Genomic DNA, 19,562 nt, shown 5'->3' with positions numbered 1-19,562 from the left:
AAGCACAAAGATAAATGTTATTTATAAACATCTAATATGGTCTTATGTAAACCACATTCTAGCAGACAGGGCAAGTTTGAGTATATTTTGATTTATAGTATTGACTGTCACTGTAGTACATCATTGATTGAGTCTCATCTGAAAGTGTGTGTGTCTTTCAGAAAATGCTGCTGCACTGGAGGAACTGCTGCTGGAGTACGAGAGCAAACAGATGGCCACGAGCAAAGCCTCGTCAATCAAGTATGAGACCACACTCGCTTACACACTCCCTCAGTATATACCTTCAACATGTACATGCTCAGTAATGCTGCTCAAGGTTAAAATGAATACAGAGGCAAGAGAAGTCTGGGAGAGAGCAAGGCAGTGAGCATTTTGTAAGAAAGCTGTGTGTGTGTGTGTGTGTGTGTGTGTGTGTGTGTGTGTGTGTGTGTGTGTGTGTGTGCGTGTGTGTGTGTGTGTCTAAACTGAATATTGATATAAACCAATAGATTCAGAACCACTATTAAAGTTGCAAATATTTGTATTATTATTTTTAAATTGGAATCTTATAGAAATATTACGACTTGGCTCAAACTCCCAGTGGAGCCATCTTGTATAACACATTGTAACATTGTAATATCTTCTATTGCAAACAGGTTTTTTTTATACGTTTTTTTTATCCTAACAAATAAAAATGCAAACTGTGTTTTACAGGATTATAATTCCATATCGTGCCTCCACTAGTTGTGTTTTCAACTCTAACACATTTTAATAATGTAATGCCAGCTGCAATTTAAAATGTTTTGTTTTTTATTAAAGAGGAAAAGAAAGTAATCTCATACAATTCCTCAGTGGAGTTCTGGAGTGGGCTGATACTTGGCAGTGATTCACTCCTGTAGGCCTATGTCTGAAGTGAGTGTCTGACACAGTTGTATCCGCTGTCTGTTGATTCATGAGGCTTAAACAGCCAGCGTGTCACTAAGCTCATTGGCTGTCACATAGCTTGAAGTCACACAATTTACATGACCATGTGTATTTGTGGTTGGAACTTTGGTTGTAATCTGCGTCCAATAAAAGTGCTCAAGTAATCAGAAGTTAATCTAACAAAACCAGCAATATGCTGCTTTATACCATAGTCTACACCACTGTGATTTCCTTTATCAGCACTGGCAGCAGAAGTCAGAGAAGTCATCTTCATACTCCAAATTGCCCCTTTATTATTTGCTGCTGCACTGACACAGCTTTTCCCACATAAGTTCATCTTATCTCACACTTTTATATGGATGGTAACTAGATACATTACAACCCAGTATGTATGCCACATTGACAACAGTGAGAGGTATCAGGGGCCTCTGGCAGTGTGGTGCTGCTCAATGGGCTGGTGTAACATGTGAGCTTAGGATTCGAGAACATTCTGACACACACACATGATATGCACACTGAAATCTGGAAAGCTTTCAGATCCTGTGTGTGTGTGTGTGTGTGTGTGTGTGTGTGTGTGTGTGTGTGTGTGTGTGTGTGTGTGTGTGTGTGTGTGTGTGTGTGTGTGTGTGTGGTGGGAGTTTCTGCAGGGGTCACTACAGATCACCCACTAACTATAACAACACTGGGACATACAGCTGCATTCATCTCTTTTGCTCTGCCTTTCTCTGCACAAACAAACCATGGAAAGACCAAAGCTAAAGAGGCCCGGGTGGACTTGCTAACAGATAACACTTCACATTTCAATTTTAAATGAATTTCCATGTATACATTCACACTAAGCAAAGGTGGAGGGGAAGGTAATGTTTGGCTAGTTTTGGGGTTTTTCTAACTCTTAAAGTTTTAAGAGTCTTAAGTCTTAAAAGATTCATTTGTCATTCTGGCATTACTATATGCTTTGTTAGCAACACAAAACCTTTAATCTGTTAGGAAGCAATAGGGAACAGAAGAGACAATCTGCATAAGATGGTCTAGACTGACAAGACTAGCATTTTATTGATGTAACTAACATAAATGTCATAGGTACTCTAGATGGCCCTATCGGACCAAGACGAGGGAAAGTGTGTATGGTTTTGTGCGTGTGTTCAGATATTATGAGGAGTATAGGTGATTTACGATTCAAGGTTCAATTTTTGACTCAATTATCAGTAACATTTATGGATTTGGCAACCATCTTTTTAAGTTTAAGTTTCTCAATATTTGAATTTTTAGGGAAATTTGTCTTGACATAAAAGTGTCTAAAAATAAAAGTGTCTAAAAAATTCATCCTCTCCTGATCTTCCTCCCAGGTTCCCAATGCTATCTCCACTGTCCACTTTCCGTTCCCTCCCCAGGCTGTGCCCTCATCAGTCCCACCTCCACACCATCTCTGGCCTCTCCGGACTGGCCCCCAAACACGGCTACCGCTGCACCCGCTGCGCCCAGAGAAAATGGCCCGCTGTCCTCATACCTCCCCTGGATTCACTCAAAGATCCCCTGAAGCCCCCCCAGACCCTCATCCTGCCCTCCCTGGACACCTCCACCGACCAGCAGAAGAGACCCCTGCTGGGGGGGGTGTTTATCGATACCCACATTACACAAGCTGTACCAAATACTGTGCCAAATACTGTGCAGGAAAAGGCGGAAGGGAATGAAGTGAAGGAGGCGGAGGAGGGAGAGCTGGCAGTGTTGTCTGTGGGAAGGTGAGAGGGGTCCATATTGTTTCATACCCAACACATAACTGACATGATACATGACACACCTGCAATGCAAATACATTGTTACTTTTTCTGTTACTTTACACCACATTTTAGAGGCAAAGATTAAACTTTAAATGTGTTTGAGAGTTATAATTATTAGTTACTTTGATAGAGATTTTAAATCAACTACAAAACAAAGGAAAAAAATCCTGCACTCTGCTCTTACTATAGCATCACATTTTATTTAGAAACGTTTCGGTCCCTCCGGACCTTCATCTAGAGTATATACTGTTCTCTTGAGCCACATTCGGTTAGTTATATTAAATCAGATTCAGTTATAATAATACAATAATATATTTTATAATAATTCACCTCTAATGAGTACTTTCACTTGTAATACTTTATGTTGAATTGTCTGATATCACTTCTAAACTTTGAATGCAGGACCTTTACTTATATGGCGTATTTCTTACACTGTGGTATTGCTGCTTTTACTTCATCTACTTTACTGACTCATCTGAATACTTCTTCCACTGCTGACACATTCACAGTCATTTTACCACAGTCCAGTTGAGTTATAGAAAGGCTAGAGGCTATAAACTGTTTTCTAATGTAACAGGTTCAGATCTACAGTACAGTAGAATTTACGTGATTTAAAATAAGCCTCAAAATGTAGCAGAAAAGATGATCAAACACAGTAGAAAGACTAATTAAGCTTCACACACACTCTCAAACAGCTTCACACTCCTGTAAGAACATGTGTGTTTTAGCAGCCATAATACCATGATTGCCATGAATGTAACAGTGATGACATCTCTCGCTCGACTGACAGGTTTCAAGTCACTCAGATCCCCGAGCAGAAGCCCGTCGCCATAGAAACCAAGACATCATCCCAAGAGCATCGAAACTCCCTGTTTGGAGGGAAACCCTTCTGTTCCTCTTCATCATTTGGCATCAGGAGGTAGGCCTACAACCTGCAACACACAGTCACACGCTTCCTCCTCTCACTCTCTTTTTTCCTTCTACTGTACACGTGCTAGCTGTAATCACCCCTCTCCTTACCCATTCCTTTCTATTTCTTCCACAATGCACACTTCTCATTTTTATGGGTTAAAGTGCTGTGAAGTAGCTCAAGCTCATTATTTCGGCTCACATTCTTCGGGCCAGCACTGAAGTATGTGGTCTGTTTCACTGGGAAATGAAATTATACACGGTATGATCAGTTTATCAGAGGATTTTCTCTAAAATGATTAAGAAAATGAGCTTCTTCTGTTTCCTATTGTCTGCTCATACACATGATCAACACACAACACTCTTAGAATCAGCATTATTACAGTAATCATGTCGACCTGCCTGTGTCAAAACGACCTGCCTGATGTCTTAAAAAATCCCTTAAGTAAGCAATCATTTATGCTTCAAAATCAGCCCAAATAAGGAATAATGAGATAAGTGTGCTTTAAAAAACGGCTCAAAGGCATTTATTTGTCACGTCTTATACTTGGAAATCTTCCATTCTGTCCTTCATGTCCTTATCCTGCCACTTCCTTGACATTTTGACTCTCTCAGGTGAAGAGACAGAGAGTGTGATAACGCTACCTCGCTGAAGATGACCTTATCATTCACTGACAACTTGACATCTGGCAGGGAGGGTGTTTCTAGACGACGGACTGAAACTACAAGAACCACCTCATGCTGGAATAATTTTTTTTTTATTCATGTGATAAGAGGAATATAACTGTATTTATTATTGCATACAAACAATATTGTACTTTGCAGATGTATCAGATGTACCATCGTAGAAGTTCAACTCAAATCACAGCTGCTTTCCTTCACTGTCTAAATCCAAAGAGAATGTGGGAAAGTATAGCTCTGTGACAACAGATTGTCAAAACCTGACACTACTAGTAAGAACGAGAGGGAGAAAAAAAGAGCAGTTTGGATCATGAAAAAAAACGTGTTCTCAGCCCCTATATTTGTGCTCCCAATATAGACACAGGGGTGAAACATACATAGGCGGACACAAACAATACAGGTAGACAGACACATCTACACTACTTGTGTACAGTGACGAGGACAAAACACTGTGGAATACATAACTGACAAAAGGCAGAACTCAAACAGCATTGAGACTGAAACAAACTCGTTCAAGTATGTTCTTTAAAAAAAAGAAAGAAAAGAGGAAATATACAATCAATCATATCAAGTTGTCTGTCATCAAGTGCCATATGAGCATAAGAGTTTGAAGGTTTTTACCAAAAGACAAGGCAAATCTGGCTTGGTTGACATAAAAACCTATATGATTTTGGGCCATATAAGACACTTGATTACAGAGTACGGTAGCACTACAGAAAGTATTATGAGGACAAAATGTTATATTGTGTTGTTTTAAATATTTTATTTTACAAGTTTAGTAATCTCGCTTCTCTTCTGCCCATATAGGATGTGCAGGTGAGTTGAGGTTTTAGACCTTGATGATGTTGAATGTAGTCTCAACCGAAGATGCACTCACTGAGTTCAGTGAACCTTGAAGAGTTTGAGAAACATTCACTCAGTGATGTAAACCTACCCGCAGTCAGCAACAATAACAATTGCAACCTTTAAAAATAGGTCCAAGTAGGTGATCAGGGGCCAAAATGTGTTCTCAGAGTGGGCCCCCAATACTGTAACACTGCATCCCAATGGCAGTTAGAGGCTGCAATTTTCATTTGGGTCCTAGAAAGAGTTAGATGGGTAGATGTCACTTTTGTAGTATAGAACATGTAAATTAGTGTACATATGTAAATATGGGTGGGTATGGAGAAACACCTGGTTTTATAATTTTAGCATACAGTACTGTATGTATGAGGTGAAAGACAACTGCACTGCACCAATAAGTGACGTTTGTAGTCCATCATTTAAAAAAAAAACGGTAAACTCTGTCACAACATCATGCATATAAGCTGAATTTCTGATTTAATCAACATGATGTATATGATTTTTTTTCTTCACAATTTGAGTGCAACATTTCAGTGTTTTAAACATGAACTTTTAAAACCTAAAGTCCTACACACACATACTGTACAGTACACATAGCCAGAAGTTATACAATCTCCATAACTTTAAGGAACTACTCCCACATAAATACACACACACACACACACACACACACACACACACACACACACACACACACACACACACACACACACACACACACACACACACACACACACATACAGTTTATTAAATAAACCAACCAGTGGCTACAGAGGATTAGTGGTTGAGATACCTCAAAGTCATACAGCCCAGTTGGTTTCAGTTTACATCTTCATGGGTTTTAAATAGTGTACTATAATCATAAGAGGTTTTTTATCCCATCATTTTCTTATTATGAGGAATACAACATGTCTGGAGGACTGGATATGTATTGGTTGCAGCAGTTACACATTTTCTTTTGATCTGTTTTTATTACAGTACTATTATTAGCATTATTATTACATGTTTTCAAGCTGAAGTGTTGCTGGAAGGATTAAAAAAAAACATTTATCTCATCAACTTTGTATGCATTTATAATATTACATTTTTCTGTGTGATGTTTTTACTCTTACAAATAAAAAAGAGGTGTATTTTAAAAACATGTCTCTTTTGCTGTTCTTCTTGGTGACATACAGTAATTTGTCTTTGTGTTTGTGTGCTTTTGTCTGTGAATGAGGTGTAGGTTTGTGAGGGAAAAATCTAGTGAAATAGAAAAAGTCAACAATGTAGTTAAAACTAAAGCATCATGGCCTGTCTTGTTTGTTAGGCAGTGTCGCCCTCTAGCGGTGGTTGGTGTTCATCAGATAAAATGGCAGCTGTTATGTATATTAAGTGTAGTGAATAACAATGACATTTACCAAGTCTCAGCTAAACTGTAACTAAGGATACTCTTCCTACAAATCACAGATAAGACGACTAACTTCTCTGGTTTCAAATTCCCTACTCAGCTGCCCAGACACTAAGAGAGAGAATCAATGAACTAACTAACATTAAAGGACAACATATACGTAATACACCAGCTTTTCTAAGAAAATGTGTCACAGAATGATTGACTCATTCTACAGCCATTATGCAAGAATTATATCTTGCAAATTATGACATTAAACAAATGCAGTGAGACAAATGATAAAAATGTATCACCACAACAATGATGACATCATTTATACATTTTATTTTAATATTATTTTTGCATTTCTTCACATTTTGTGAAGTGAGACGTAAGCACTGCTCCAGCATATTCAAAAGAAGTCTCAACAGAGTGGTGTGGTTTATCACCTTTGTCCGATATGTGGAAAGAAAGATGAGCCGTGGAAAATCCACTTATTCCTATACAAACATACTGTACAAACATCAGGTGCAGCAGTTGTTCAGTATAATCAACACAAACCACAGATGTGGAGCTCCATATAATTTAGTTCTGTCCATACATTATAGCTTTTCAAACATAACATAATATGATCTGTAGAAATCATTTAACAGCCTTTAATGCCCACTACATGATTTAGATGTTTATTTATACCCTTCAGTCATATCTGAACATGCACTTCTACTGGTTAATCTGAATGCAGTGTCTGTCGGTGTCAGTGTGGGGAGGCACATCTACCAGAAGAGACCGGCAATAAGTACTGCACTTTTCCCCACAGCTTTCTGCATTTTTACCAAAATAGTTATATTGGATCAGAGTTGTGTGGCCAGGTGTTGGCTCACACTTGTTGGTTTCGATGATTTGTTCTTCTTGGTGAGGCTACTGCGGACATCCTGCCCAGCCAGGAAGTAAAGGATGGGGTCCACACAGCTGTTGGCACTGGCTAAAGGTCGGGTCACCTTGTAGGCAACACTGGTTGCCTCCAGCAACTTACAGCTGATCTGATGAACATATAAAAACGTCACATCCTGAGTTTTTAAAGTCATTATAACACATTTAACATGAAAGTGTTTGTCCTCACCTGTGATGGATCGACCTGCCTTAGGTATCTAAAAGAGTAGTAAAGACTCCTGTTGAGGTGGAAAGGCAGGAAGCAGAGCATGAATGCTGCCAGCACAATGATGATCATCTTCACCGACTTCTGCTTGGAACGTTGGGCTGACAGGCCTCCCCTCTCAGCCCTTTCAGACCCCCAGCCAGGCTTCAGAAGCTTCCGCACCATGAGGCCATTGCACACCATCACCACCATGAAGGGCAAGGCAAACATTACCACTGACACAGCTGAGCTGTACACCAGGAATTCATCAAAAAGCTCTGGGCTAGTGGTGTCGTAGCAGATCCGCTCACCCTCCACATCACTGGCAAAGGAGATAACAATTGTTTAGGAATATTAAACAGTAGTGCTGCCTTGTTCAGCAGTGAACCATGGAAAAAAAGTTAGGAGTGATGAATGAAAGAAGATACAACGAAAATGTGTTAGCTGACAGGTTGGTAGTTCATTTAAGTGTGTCCCATTATGGCACCCCAATATAAGGTAGTTGGTGTGCCAGAAAAATCAATAGCCCACACTTAAAAACTTTTAATACAATGAAGAGGGATATTACAGTAAGTAGGTAAGGAAGGAATGAAGGGGGAAAGAAAAGGGAGACAAATATACAAATTTAAATCACCTAATTCTTGAGAAGTAGAGAATAGGTGACTGGCAGAATAATACAAAGGCCCACAATGCCACAGATACCAGCCTGGCCCGACGAGCGCTGACCCAATAGAGGGAGCGGACTGGATAGCAGATGCCAACGAAGCGATGCAGGCTGATACAGCACAGGAACAGAATGGAACCTGCCAGAGTGATAAATATTTAATATACTCTTTTTTATATTGTATAATATTGTGTCTCGTGGAATATCATACCGCTATAACCATATCATATATCAAACTCTTTTTTTGCTCTATTGTATGGGTCTGTGCCATGCCATCACTGTACCATATAAGTTGGTATAAAACAGGAAGCGTATGAGCTTGCAGAATGGTTCGCTGAAGGGCCAGTCATTCTGATCTGCGTAGTAATAGATGAGGAAGGGCAGAGTGAGGATGTAGAGTGTGTCGCACATCGTCAGGTTAAACATGTAGATAGTGGAGGGCTTCCAGCACTTAGTGCGGAACACAATCACATATAACGCTATGGCGTTCAGCGCCAGGCCAATTACAAAGACCAGGGTATAGCTGACAGGAAGGAGAATATATTTAAAATGTTCTTGAAAGTGACAGTAGAAGGCACTGACATTGGTTAGGTTGGTCATGTTGTTGTCAAAGGTGGCCATCTCAGTTGGGAAATCACCTGAGGAAAAAGAAAGTACAAAGCAATAGATTGTGAATATGCTGCATTTGAACAACCATGAAGAAGTGATCATACACACAGAAATAGAGAGTGTGGAGTCACAGGAAATGAGTCTGACTGCGAGACATCAACCTCAATCACATTTTAGGATGCCCCAAGTCATTCACATTAGCATGCCTGAGCAGAACAGTCCAGTATACTGCAGAATTGACCGGTCTATTGTGATGTTGCAATCAAATTTACACAAGCCAGTTTATAACATGAGTCATCCCATGTTAAGCAATTGTGCATTCCACAGGATAAAAATCCTTTTAATGATGATATCCTTTATTCACCTTTTTCTTTCTGAGTGGGTGGTTGAGTAAATGAGAGAATAATTGTGAGGGATAGAGAAAAGACAAGAGGAAACTTAAATGGTAGCACCCATATCAAATCATAACTGATTAAATCCTAAATCCTTCTTCTGTTAGAGTAAATAAACAAGTGTGAGTGAATAGTGAGTCTGGCCGCAAAATAGATTAGTGCTGTATATGTGAGTAACAAGCAGGTAACAAGATCTACTGTAGTATTCCACCACTTGCCCCAACAGGTTTACTTTATGAGACTTCTTGTCTCAGCAGAACTGAAATACTTCGCCTTTCTCCCCCAAAATAATAAAGAAAACTAAATATTTTAACATATCTGAACTGCAAAAGATTCAGACACAGAATCACACAGACTTTTGTGGTAACAAGCTTTTGCAAAAATGTAAGTGCAGCTGTGTTCTCATGTAGAAAAACCGCACTCATTCTGGCACTTTGCATGCCAAAGGTTTCCAAAACCTTGGGAGAGACAGAGGAATAACTTTTTAACTCAAACCAGACCTTGTTTGAGACCCTGCTCAAACCTTTCTTTCTGTTGTGCTCACTGGCTTGTTACATTGTTAACCTCAGTCCACTCTTTTCTACCTCTATAAATCTATTTATCTGACAAACCTAAGACCAAACAAGTCACATAGAAGGGACACCTTAAAAACTTAACATGCAAATACATAAGACAGTAGCTGCCAGACTTACTTGTTTGTCGGCTGAGGGATTTGTTAACCTACAGCGCTCTCTTTTTTCTTCCCTCTCTGTATTGATACTGATTCTGTACCCTGACTTCACTGCCTTTTTGATTCTCTTCAAAACAGCTGCAGGTTGAATTTAACAGATAACAGACCTGAGACAGAGCGCATCTTTTGTACTTCAAATCCCTCTGACCTGCTGTGTGCACACCACACCAAACTGTACGCAGCTTACTATTGAGTTAAAAAAAAAAGCACATCCACATTACATCCAAATACATTTACAAAAAGCCCCCTTCCCTAAGGACAAACCCCCTAAAACATATGAAATTACTCACACTGTATGAATCGCTTTTCAAAGACTGTCTGACCATCCTGTGTAATGTATCTTCATTCTCACGAGCAGAAGTACAATGTACAGTACATCTAACTGTGTTGCTTATGGTTGAATGCGTGCTTAAGATACTTCAGTGGGGGAAAAAATCTGTGGAGGTGTGTGCTATCTGACAAGCTGTAGCTTGTATACATTGCGTTGCCAGTTTAGCCTGGGGATGATGATTTTTTTCAGTTTGGTAAACCCAGAAAGTAAACCCTATTGAGACTAATAAATGTAATCATTACTATGATAAGTATAGGCCTATATAATGATCAACATTTACTTATTATTTTTCTTTGTAACCTCGCTTTTAATAGGGCATAAGAATTAGAACTAATTCTTATCACAATAAGCTATTATTGAAAGAAAATGTACCACCAATTCAAAGACAAAAGGCCTTTTTATAGACAGGTAAATCTTAATAAAAACACATCTATTAGCATAAGGATTTTGCAAGCAAGGAATATTAGGAATCTCCTGCCATGTAATCAAAAACATAAATAAATGGTCCTTTGTGTCCCCACAGAAATACAGTAAACCTGACAGCTCCACTGAAAAAATGTTTACCTTTAGATTACCTGTGATTTCTCACATTTCAGATATGCAATATGTGAATCAAAGCTAACCATCCATGCTGTTTTTTTGTACTTTTAATTGAAGTACTTGACTGTTTTGACAGAAAAATGTCTTACCTTAGTATGGCCAAATAAATATATTCTCCTACGCCAAATCACAAGAGAAATCATAAACTAAAAGCATCCTGGCAGGATCCTAACAAATACAGTATAATCCAACAATGACTGTCAGCCATTTTCTTCTGTGCCACTGGCATACAGTTATTTGTGTGGGTGGTAATAGATTTGTTTGGTGTCTCTGACTGTGAATGTGTGTGCATGTCTTTGAATATGTATGTATGTGTGTGTGAGTGTGTGTGTGTGTGTGTGTGTGTGTGTGTGTGTGTGTGTGTGTGTGTGTGTGTGTGTGTGTGTGTGTGTGTGTTATACTGAGAGGAAAGTAAGAAAAGGGTACTTAATGTCTTACCTGCTCCAGAAACTTGGTGTATTAATGATTACATGGCCCTTAACCTTAACCTTGGCCATGTCATGTAGAAGGCGTAAAGTAAAATTATTGGCAGATTATTATTATTTCAGCATTTTCTTCTATCTAGCCAAAATAAATACTTCCAGGGAGTCATATATTAGTTCCACTCACTTGTCTGTTTTGTAAGACATTGTTGCCAACCATAACAATCTTTTGTAGTTTGGCATTAGTGGCATGTGACAGAAGTTTTTCTGGGCCACAATAACATTGACTGCATTTCTTTCCCCCAGTAACAAGTGTCTTAACCTTGAGAGGTTTGAACAATTTCAATTTCCATTTCACACACATTTTTAACCACAAGCAACCAAGAGTACTTGTTCACTTAGCACCACAGCACCAGCTTCCAATGAATCCCATGACCCCTTTTTACCCTGTCTACTCCCTGGTATTCCATTGTACACAAATACACAAGTCTAGCAAGTTTTGCAAATGCATAATTATTTTAGTGATTTGTGTGAGTCAATAGCTAAGATAATTTCCGCTGAATTCGAATTACATTTACATGAAAATAGTTATAATTATTATTATTATTATTATTACCAACCCAATAGTCTAACATTTGGTAATGTGTCTTTTGTTTGTTTATTTATTTTTCCATGTATATATGTATGGAGAAAAAAAAAAAAAAAAATAAAATAAAATATATATATATATATATATATATATATATATATATATATATATATATGTATATATAAAATACGTATCTACAACATAGACTGTATAAAGACAACTGTACTATATGTCTGCTGTATGCGATCGATTTTTCCTTGTTCGACTGCGGTTTCTTGTTGCTATGCAGGTCTGCAGGACGCAGGCTCTCCACCTGTCAGTCAGTCTTTTCCCCTTGAGCAGGCTGGCGGCCAGCTCAAACCCCTAATGCTCAGTAGATAAAGAGTCCCATTTTGCAGTTATCATCCTTCTTGTCCCCTTATTTGGTTTAAAACACCTTTGCGTAAGTGTTAATCGAGGTTACTGTCGACTGCAGGCGAGTGGAGGCAGAACAAAAAGGATGTCTTTCCGCTCGCAGTGTTGTTATCACAGACAGGACGCTATATCGTGCCTCGCCACGTTGTGGAGCCGTTGAGCTTAGCTAGTTGCTGAAGGGGTTCCCCGTTAATATCCCCCACCATCCCTTCCCTCTGCTTTTTCTTCTGCTTGTCTGCTCTCCTGCTTCACAACACAGTACAGTACACACTAGTCCTCTAGTAGTGGCAGCAGCCAACACAAGTGTGTTCAGCCTCTCTTCGGAGCTTCAGTTTCTGCTCTGTACAAACTAGCCATTTATCATCAATCATGGCCGCCGGAGTACAAATTTAACTCCTGTCTTTCCTCCCTGTCGTCTGGAGGGGAGGATTTTTAGTTGGAGACAAAATATTAGTCCCACACTGATTTGGATTTCCTATTGGAATTACAATACATCTCGCAAGGGAACAACCATTCATGTCAATACTCCAAAATGCAGCCGCCGCCGAGGAAGGTGAGTGATTTCCAGAGTCCGTTATATTTTAGCTGGGCTGTACAGACAATGACAGACAGATAACAGTGTAACGTTAGTAACCTTAGCTAGATGTGGATGTTGTGTTCTACTAAACATACAAAAAGCGTCTAATGCTGCAGGCTAAAGACAATTAAAGGGGAGAAAAGACCTTTGCTAGCCAAAATTAGTAGCGTTTGCTAGCTAGGTTAGTCAGTAACCTAGTGACATTAATATGAATCTATCCAGCCGTTAACGTTGTAGCGTGAGCCGTCAAACGTCAAATAACGGAGCTAGAAAACGCTAGGTGGGCTAACATGAGAGGTTCTCTACAATGCACCACACACATGGCAGCAACGGTATAGCTAGTAGCATTACAGTAACGTTAATGAATAACGTAAGTTAGTCCACAATTTAACGTCAATGTAACGCTAGTATAGCACCGGTTATTTTGCTGATTTATATAACGTTATCGTAAAATTGTGCCAATAGTCCTCCAGACAGCATAACAAAAGCTGTCGTTTCTCCACGTTGTGATGCTTCTTGTCTTAAGGGAAGACCTTCAGTCCGTCCAGGGTCACATCTTTTCATCAAAGGCTGAGCTGACAAATGCCACACACACACACACACACACACACACACACACACACACACACACACGCACACACACTGAGGAGACATGCTGGCAGAGCCATGTCTGATACTGACGTATTGATTCTGTATGGGCTGAGGAAAAAAAACAGTCCCTTACAGTTTGGTACCAGTGTGTGTGAGAGTATGTAAAGATGCTTGTCATTGCTTTCTATGAGTGTGTGAGTTGTCCTGAAATAAATGCATGAGAGACAATGACTATGCTGGGAACCTCTGCACAGTTTTCTCTTAATTGCCACATATTCCCTCAGTGCCATTTATGCTCTGGGTTTCTACACACAGACTAGCCTTGAACATGTTATATCATGTCTGTAAAACACATACACACTTGAACAGGTTCTTTCATCATTGAGGCTGCAGAGACCTCTGTGGTTGTCTTGTTCCGACCTAGGGCTGGGTATAAACATATTGGAAGCCGGTACGGATACCAATACCATGACTTCGATACCGGTTTCTAAACTATACTTTTTTCGATTATACCAATTTTATAAAACGAAAAGAAATTACAACATTACACAATACGGCATAAATCTTTTTATTTTCCAGCTCCTACTACGTGAGCCCAGTCTCTGTGCGTAACGTAGAGTTTTTCATGCATGCCTCTGCGACGTGTAACGTTAGACAGCCAATCACAAACATTATTAGATCTTGGTAGAAGCATGCAGCATGCTTATTGGCTTACTGACACTGATGAGATTTATTCCGAAGGTAGTGAAATTGGGTATTGAATGACGAGGCATTTTTCGATACTCGATACTTTATAGGCAATTCGGTCGGTGCACAAAAAGTATTGAATTCGGTACCCAGCCCTACTTGTTCCACTGTGTGTGATCAAATGCACTATTACGGTCATATTAATTTTGTAAGATATCATTTGTCTGCAGCTGTGTCTTTCTCATTCAGTTTGCTGCGAAAATGCTTCCAAGAATAAAACATAATTTATTAGCAAAATACTGTCGGTTACCCCCTTGCCAATGTGGCTGGCACACTCAATACACTCAGCCCACAGCATCACAGCCATAGTGTATCAGTATTTGGCTCTTGGATACTAATAATTTCTCTCCCAGTGCGACACATGCAGCCCCTTTAGTGTTTTGCCTGTTCTCAGCACATCTGCTTACAGACTGAGCTGGTTTGACTCTCATATGTTAGTTTTATGTGGCCTAAATTAAAGATGGCTGCTAATGAGGCTGAAAAAAGGCAATACATTGCTCCATAAAATGAAGGCCATATTTCCCAAAAGTTCAACTAACACATCAGCCAACAGTTCAGTATTTTTACCTAGTCATACTGTAATCAAACAGGACAAACATATCAGATGCAAGCTATCATGAGAAAGGAAATACATATGAACTGACTGGACATGGCAAATCTGTTAATTTATCTTGGTATATATATATATATATATATATGTATGTATATATATATATATATATATATATATATATATATGTATGTATATATATATATATATATAAGGTCATATCGCCCAACCCTGCTATTTTGTTACTTTCTCATCCAGGTGGGATGTATCCATCAGAATCACTATAAAATATGTGTGGATGTTTGGTTTAAAAAAAGAGCAACCACTTTCTCAGTGGTACAGACTTATCTGCTGCATCAGCTTCCACTAGGCTACACCACCTGAGCTCTTGACCTTTTAATAAACATATCTCTTTCTCTTTGCCTCATCTCCATATCCCATCTTTTTCACTCTCACTCTCCCCTACTGACCGTCTCTTTCTCAGTCTCAGCCATCTTCTTTTCTCTCTCTTCTTTCTTACTTACTCTCACTTACACACCCTTCATATTCTCCTCCCTTCTCTTCTCATGCCAACCACCCCCTTTGCCACTCTTCCTCTCAATTTGTCTCCCCAATACTCTTGCCACCCTTTGCCGTTCTCTCTCTCTCTCTCTCTCTCTCTCTCTCTCGCTCTCTCTCTCTCTCTCTCTCTCTCTCTCTCTCCCTCTTTCTTCCTGTGGTTTCCTATGAGTGATATAAGGTGAAATTAAGTGAAGTCACTTTGCCCTGATAATGTAATGAACCACTCCCTCCTTATCTTCAAAGACACAGCACATGAAAGAAAAGAGCTCTGCTGTGTGTGTGTGTGTGTGTGTGTGTGTGTGCGCCAGTGTAGTGTGTGTTATGTTGTTGATTGTTTTGTCTAGAACAGTCATGAATTTGCCCACTGTTACTCTGGTGAATAGCTGATGGAATGTACTCGACAATACACAATGACCATTACTGTGTGTGTGTATTAAGGGTGAGTTCTATGTCTGTTTTTGCACAAGACTGTGTGAATGAGTGCAGGTTATAGCCCCCGGTCTGACCACCTAAATTAATTTTCGGATGAGGTGATACAATTAGCATCTTTTCCTATTACACATGGAGTCTGTCTGTGGCTCCTAAATACTGTTATGGGTTGTTAAAAGTATATTCAGTCACCTCTAATTGCAAAAAGCCTCCTCCAGCCTCTCCAAAAGTCTGACAAAACCTGGACACTGATTGTTACGTTGTTGGATCACTGATGGGACTGCGTGTGTATGTGTTCCTTTCAGGTGACCGTAGAGCTGAGCACACTCTAGATATATAGGTGGTGATTGATCGAGTGATGATGGGGGTTACATTATTTGTGTGTGCATGTGTATGTTGGCTCATGTGACAGAAGCCAAACTATATGATACTACACTAAAAAACATAACATTCAGAACCTTGAGTTGTAGCCCCTTTTTTCCCCACAGTCTAGCCTTACATCTCAGAGCTAAAAAAGATCCTTCTTTGACTTTCTCTGTCTTTATCGCCATCAGATCCTTTGTGGCAGATATGGATTCAATGAAAGAAATCACAACAGAATAGGCCTAATGATGATTTTTACCTTGATTCACCTTAATCAGTGCACTTAATGAAACCAGTATGTTCTCAATATTTTGTGCATTCCGTGAACTTCGGGGGATGAAAACACATTTTATGTTACTGACTACGACCAGTCATCATATTCAAATATTAATTTATTGCAATCTCTCATTTAATTTATTTTGAAACATCTTTGACTTGTTAGAGTCCACGGTCACTATTTTTTCATTGAAAACATAATCAGCAAATACACGAATAAAGGAAATAATTGTTCGTTACAGTCATACTGGATTATGTTACTGCGTTTGTCAGAATAGTGTGTGACTTTTTGTGATTTCATGCAACATTTAATCCAAGTAGGGGTGGGTGATATGCCACTGAGGGAAAAAAATCTATAAATTTTGAATGTGTATAATACTTTTAGGCAGGTAGAGGCATTCACAGTTCAGTGAACTCTTTTATGACCAGGAAAAGGCAACATTTAAGCTGTACTATAACAACCATAGTCTCAGATGATATCTAGTTTTACTTTGTATATCTCATGATTGATTTGATCAATGTGGAAGGATTTGTTGTAGAGGCGGGCTTTCTGAAGGTGAATTTGAGCCATTACACGAATAACACATGCACAGCAGACGAATGAATACATGAAAAAATCCTTTACTTGACGTGTCTTTTTGTTCCCTCCAGGTCAAAGTGACACAGGAGCTGAAAAACACACACACAGAGCAGATGACAAGACTGCACTTTAAATACCAGACTGAATATGACCTGCTGGAAGACATGAGGTATGAACACGTCTGTATCGCATGCGTGTACTAACACAATCCTGAAGAATACACTCACCAACTGCCAGATGATTTTGATTCTAGTCGTCATGTGACCGTGATGTGTCCATGTGTGCACGGAATGCACACATGGACACAGCCATGCGCAAAAGGAAAGAAGGAAGGAAACAACTAATGAGTGAGGGAGGAGTGGCATTAGAAAGAAAAAGAGGAGGAGGATTGTCATATTCCAGTTTTTTTGAGAAGGCCAAAGGCTCGGGAAAATGACGAAGGAATTTCCTGCTGCCCTCTTCCTGCTCTCCGATTCTGTCTTTCTTCCTCTCTTTCTTCTTTCTTATTTCTTCCAAATTTCATTTTGTATCTCACTGTCATATTCTCTATGCTGTTTCTGTCTCTTTTTTGCTCTGACTATTTTTTTTGTCTGTCTACATATTTCTCTTTTTTCATTTAGTCTCAGCTCTGTTTACTCATGACGTATGTGATTCTGGCAGTTTTCCCTTTTGGCAGTGGGAGGAAACCCTGGTTCTTTCACACGCTCTCATTTTTTTCTGTGTTGACTAAGCATTGATCATTTATGACAGCAGACGCTCTTATACTCTTTGCTTCTCTGCTTCCATCCCTTTCTCTTGTTTCTCATTTTCACACTTTCTCTTCTCTCTCTGAGACTTCCCCTCTCTTTCTCTCCCTTTCACTCTTGGGGGCAGCTCCAGCTGTTTGAGAACAGATTGCCTTGTTGCTGCTGGGTTTTGGAGAGTGAACAAGGCCCTGGTCTCACTTGTGGGAGAGCCAGTTAAGCATATGTAACCACAATGTGTTAGTTCTTTTAGTCAGTGGTGGATGAAGCTACATGCCACTGGATACAGATCTTCAAATTGGCCTTGTCATCCTCATGGTTGAAAGACGCTGCCTGCAGTGTTTTCTTAGTGCATTCCTCTAGCCTTTGATGTTTTGTAATTATTTCTGATGACACATTCTCCTGGTGGTAAAATCAGGAGCAGCAGGGTGGTGCAGTGTTTAGGGAGACCACCTTTAAATTGGGAGATCTGGACTCAAGCCCCCTGCGGCAACAAGCATCAGCTTTGTCGATGTATCCTTGGGCAAGACACTGAGGCCCCACTAGTTTTTCTGTCTGTGATGTATGGCACTGATCTGACTTTATTGTAGAGATGGATATTTTTGTAAGATTGTCATTTAAGATTAGAAGAGTTCGGGTTACCTGAAATTCACATCAAAAGCAACATGGCCGTTCAATAATACTGACTTTGACCACCGTTACTCTTGTCAGAACTAGCTATCTTTTCAGTAGCGCGGTACCTGAGGTACTAAAAGGCATCAGCTGGCCAAACTGTCAACTGTCTTCACCAATACCACTGAAATGAATGATCTTTTCATGATCATTTTGTTTATTTATTTATTTATTGATTCTTTCTATTGTCATTGGTCTGATGTGACAGTTATATGGCTGAAATCATAAGTCGATTAGTCAATCAACAGAAGAATAACTGTTGACTGTTTCCCCTTCATACATTTAGCAGCTGCGCACTGCCGATAGCTGGAACAGTGACGGGACGTCATCACTCGCAAAGTCATGTCAACTAAATGGACTTTAGACTTCGTCCCCAAGAGGAAATTTTTTGTCACAAACAGTAGCTAAGTTATGGACACAGCACGCTTACAGAGAAACAAAAAGTACAAACATAGCAGAATGACATGCAGGGGAATAATACAGACAGGTAACACAGACAAAGTGGCAGTGAATAAACAACAGCGCGAGTACAGCATTTTCTCCTCAGGTAGAGTGACAAACAGCGATGAAAGCCTCGACGACCGATTTACCATCAAAACCGCGTTCACACGGGTCCCGTGAAATGTGACACCTACGTTTGCTTGGAAAATCGCGTTATGTTATGTATTTTAAACTCCGGTCGATTTATGAGGGCTATGGTTAACTGCTCCTCAGATCTCCGATTCAAGATTTAAGATTCAAAATCCTTTATTAATCCCACAATGGGGAAATTCACACTGTTGCAGCAGCAAGGGATAAGAGGAAAAGTAAAAGACACACGTTAACACACAATAATAAATATAATTAAAGAGAGTAAATATGAAATAGTAAAATGTATTTACAGTAATTGCACAGTCACATGTTGTATTGCACGTTTTATCAGCCCTGGTGTGTGTGTTTTGTCCATGTGGTCTACTGGGAGCAGTGCTGATTATAGAGTCTGCAGGGTAAATCCAGACAGCTAGCTAGACTATCTGTCCAATCTGAGTTTTCTGTTGCACGACTAAAACAACCTTTGAACGTACACATGTTCCACCAAAACAAGTTCCTTCCTGAGGCTATTTTGCA

At 39.6% G+C, this 19,562-nt stretch overlaps 3 protein-coding genes across 11 annotated transcripts in view; 2 read left to right on the top strand and 1 right to left on the bottom strand.

Moving 5' to 3' along the window:
• The window catches only part of relt (RELT TNF receptor), a 29,547-nt gene extending 23,705 nt beyond the window's left edge, over positions 1-5,842 (top strand). For 2 of the 4 annotated variants that reach the window (XM_078246322.1, XM_078246323.1), the window contains exons 8-11: positions 162-240; positions 2,250-2,642; positions 3,472-3,600; positions 4,206-5,842. In XM_078246322.1, the coding sequence (XP_078102448.1) occupies positions 162-240; positions 2,250-2,642; positions 3,472-3,600; positions 4,206-4,209 (605 nt within the window). In that variant the 3' untranslated portion in view covers positions 4,210-5,842. Of the gene's footprint in view, positions 1-161; positions 241-2,249; positions 2,643-3,471; positions 3,605-4,205 lie in introns of those variants that run through there. The other 2 variants (XM_078246325.1, XM_078246324.1) reach the window with 2 other exon arrangements.
• A 968-nt stretch (positions 5,843-6,810) lies between these two features.
• The window catches only part of p2ry2.1 (purinergic receptor P2Y2, tandem duplicate 1), a 46,269-nt gene continuing 33,517 nt past the window's right edge, over positions 6,811-19,562 (bottom strand). For 2 of the 4 annotated variants that reach the window (XM_078246327.1, XM_078246329.1), the window contains exons 2-5: positions 8,564-8,917; positions 8,250-8,418; positions 7,601-7,937; positions 6,811-7,520 (exon numbers count right to left, since the gene is read on the bottom strand). In XM_078246327.1, coding sequence (XP_078102453.1) covers positions 7,332-7,520; positions 7,601-7,937; positions 8,250-8,418; positions 8,564-8,900 — 1,032 coding nt within the window. In that variant the 5' untranslated portion in view covers positions 8,901-8,917 and the 3' untranslated portion in view covers positions 6,811-7,331. Of the gene's footprint in view, positions 7,521-7,600; positions 7,938-8,249; positions 8,419-8,563; positions 8,918-9,972; positions 10,279-10,300; positions 10,435-19,562 lie in introns of those variants that run through there. The other 2 variants (XM_078246326.1, XM_078246328.1) reach the window with 2 other exon arrangements.
• Positions 12,604-19,562, top strand: part of fchsd2 (FCH and double SH3 domains 2) — a 65,777-nt gene continuing 58,818 nt past the window's right edge. The window contains exons 1-2 of one of the 3 annotated variants that reach the window (XM_078246321.1): positions 12,604-12,919; positions 17,112-17,209. In XM_078246321.1, the coding sequence (XP_078102447.1) occupies positions 12,899-12,919; positions 17,112-17,209 (119 nt within the window). In that variant the 5' untranslated portion in view covers positions 12,604-12,898. The remainder of the gene's footprint in view (positions 12,920-17,111; positions 17,210-19,562) is intronic. The other 2 variants (XM_078246318.1, XM_078246320.1) reach the window with 2 other exon arrangements.

This window comes from Sander vitreus, chromosome 3, assembly GCF_031162955.1.
Source record: "Sander vitreus isolate 19-12246 chromosome 3, sanVit1, whole genome shotgun sequence".
In the NCBI taxonomy this organism is placed as follows: domain Eukaryota; kingdom Metazoa; phylum Chordata; class Actinopteri; order Perciformes; family Percidae; genus Sander; species Sander vitreus.
This window is presented reverse-complemented; position numbering and strand designations above follow the sequence as displayed.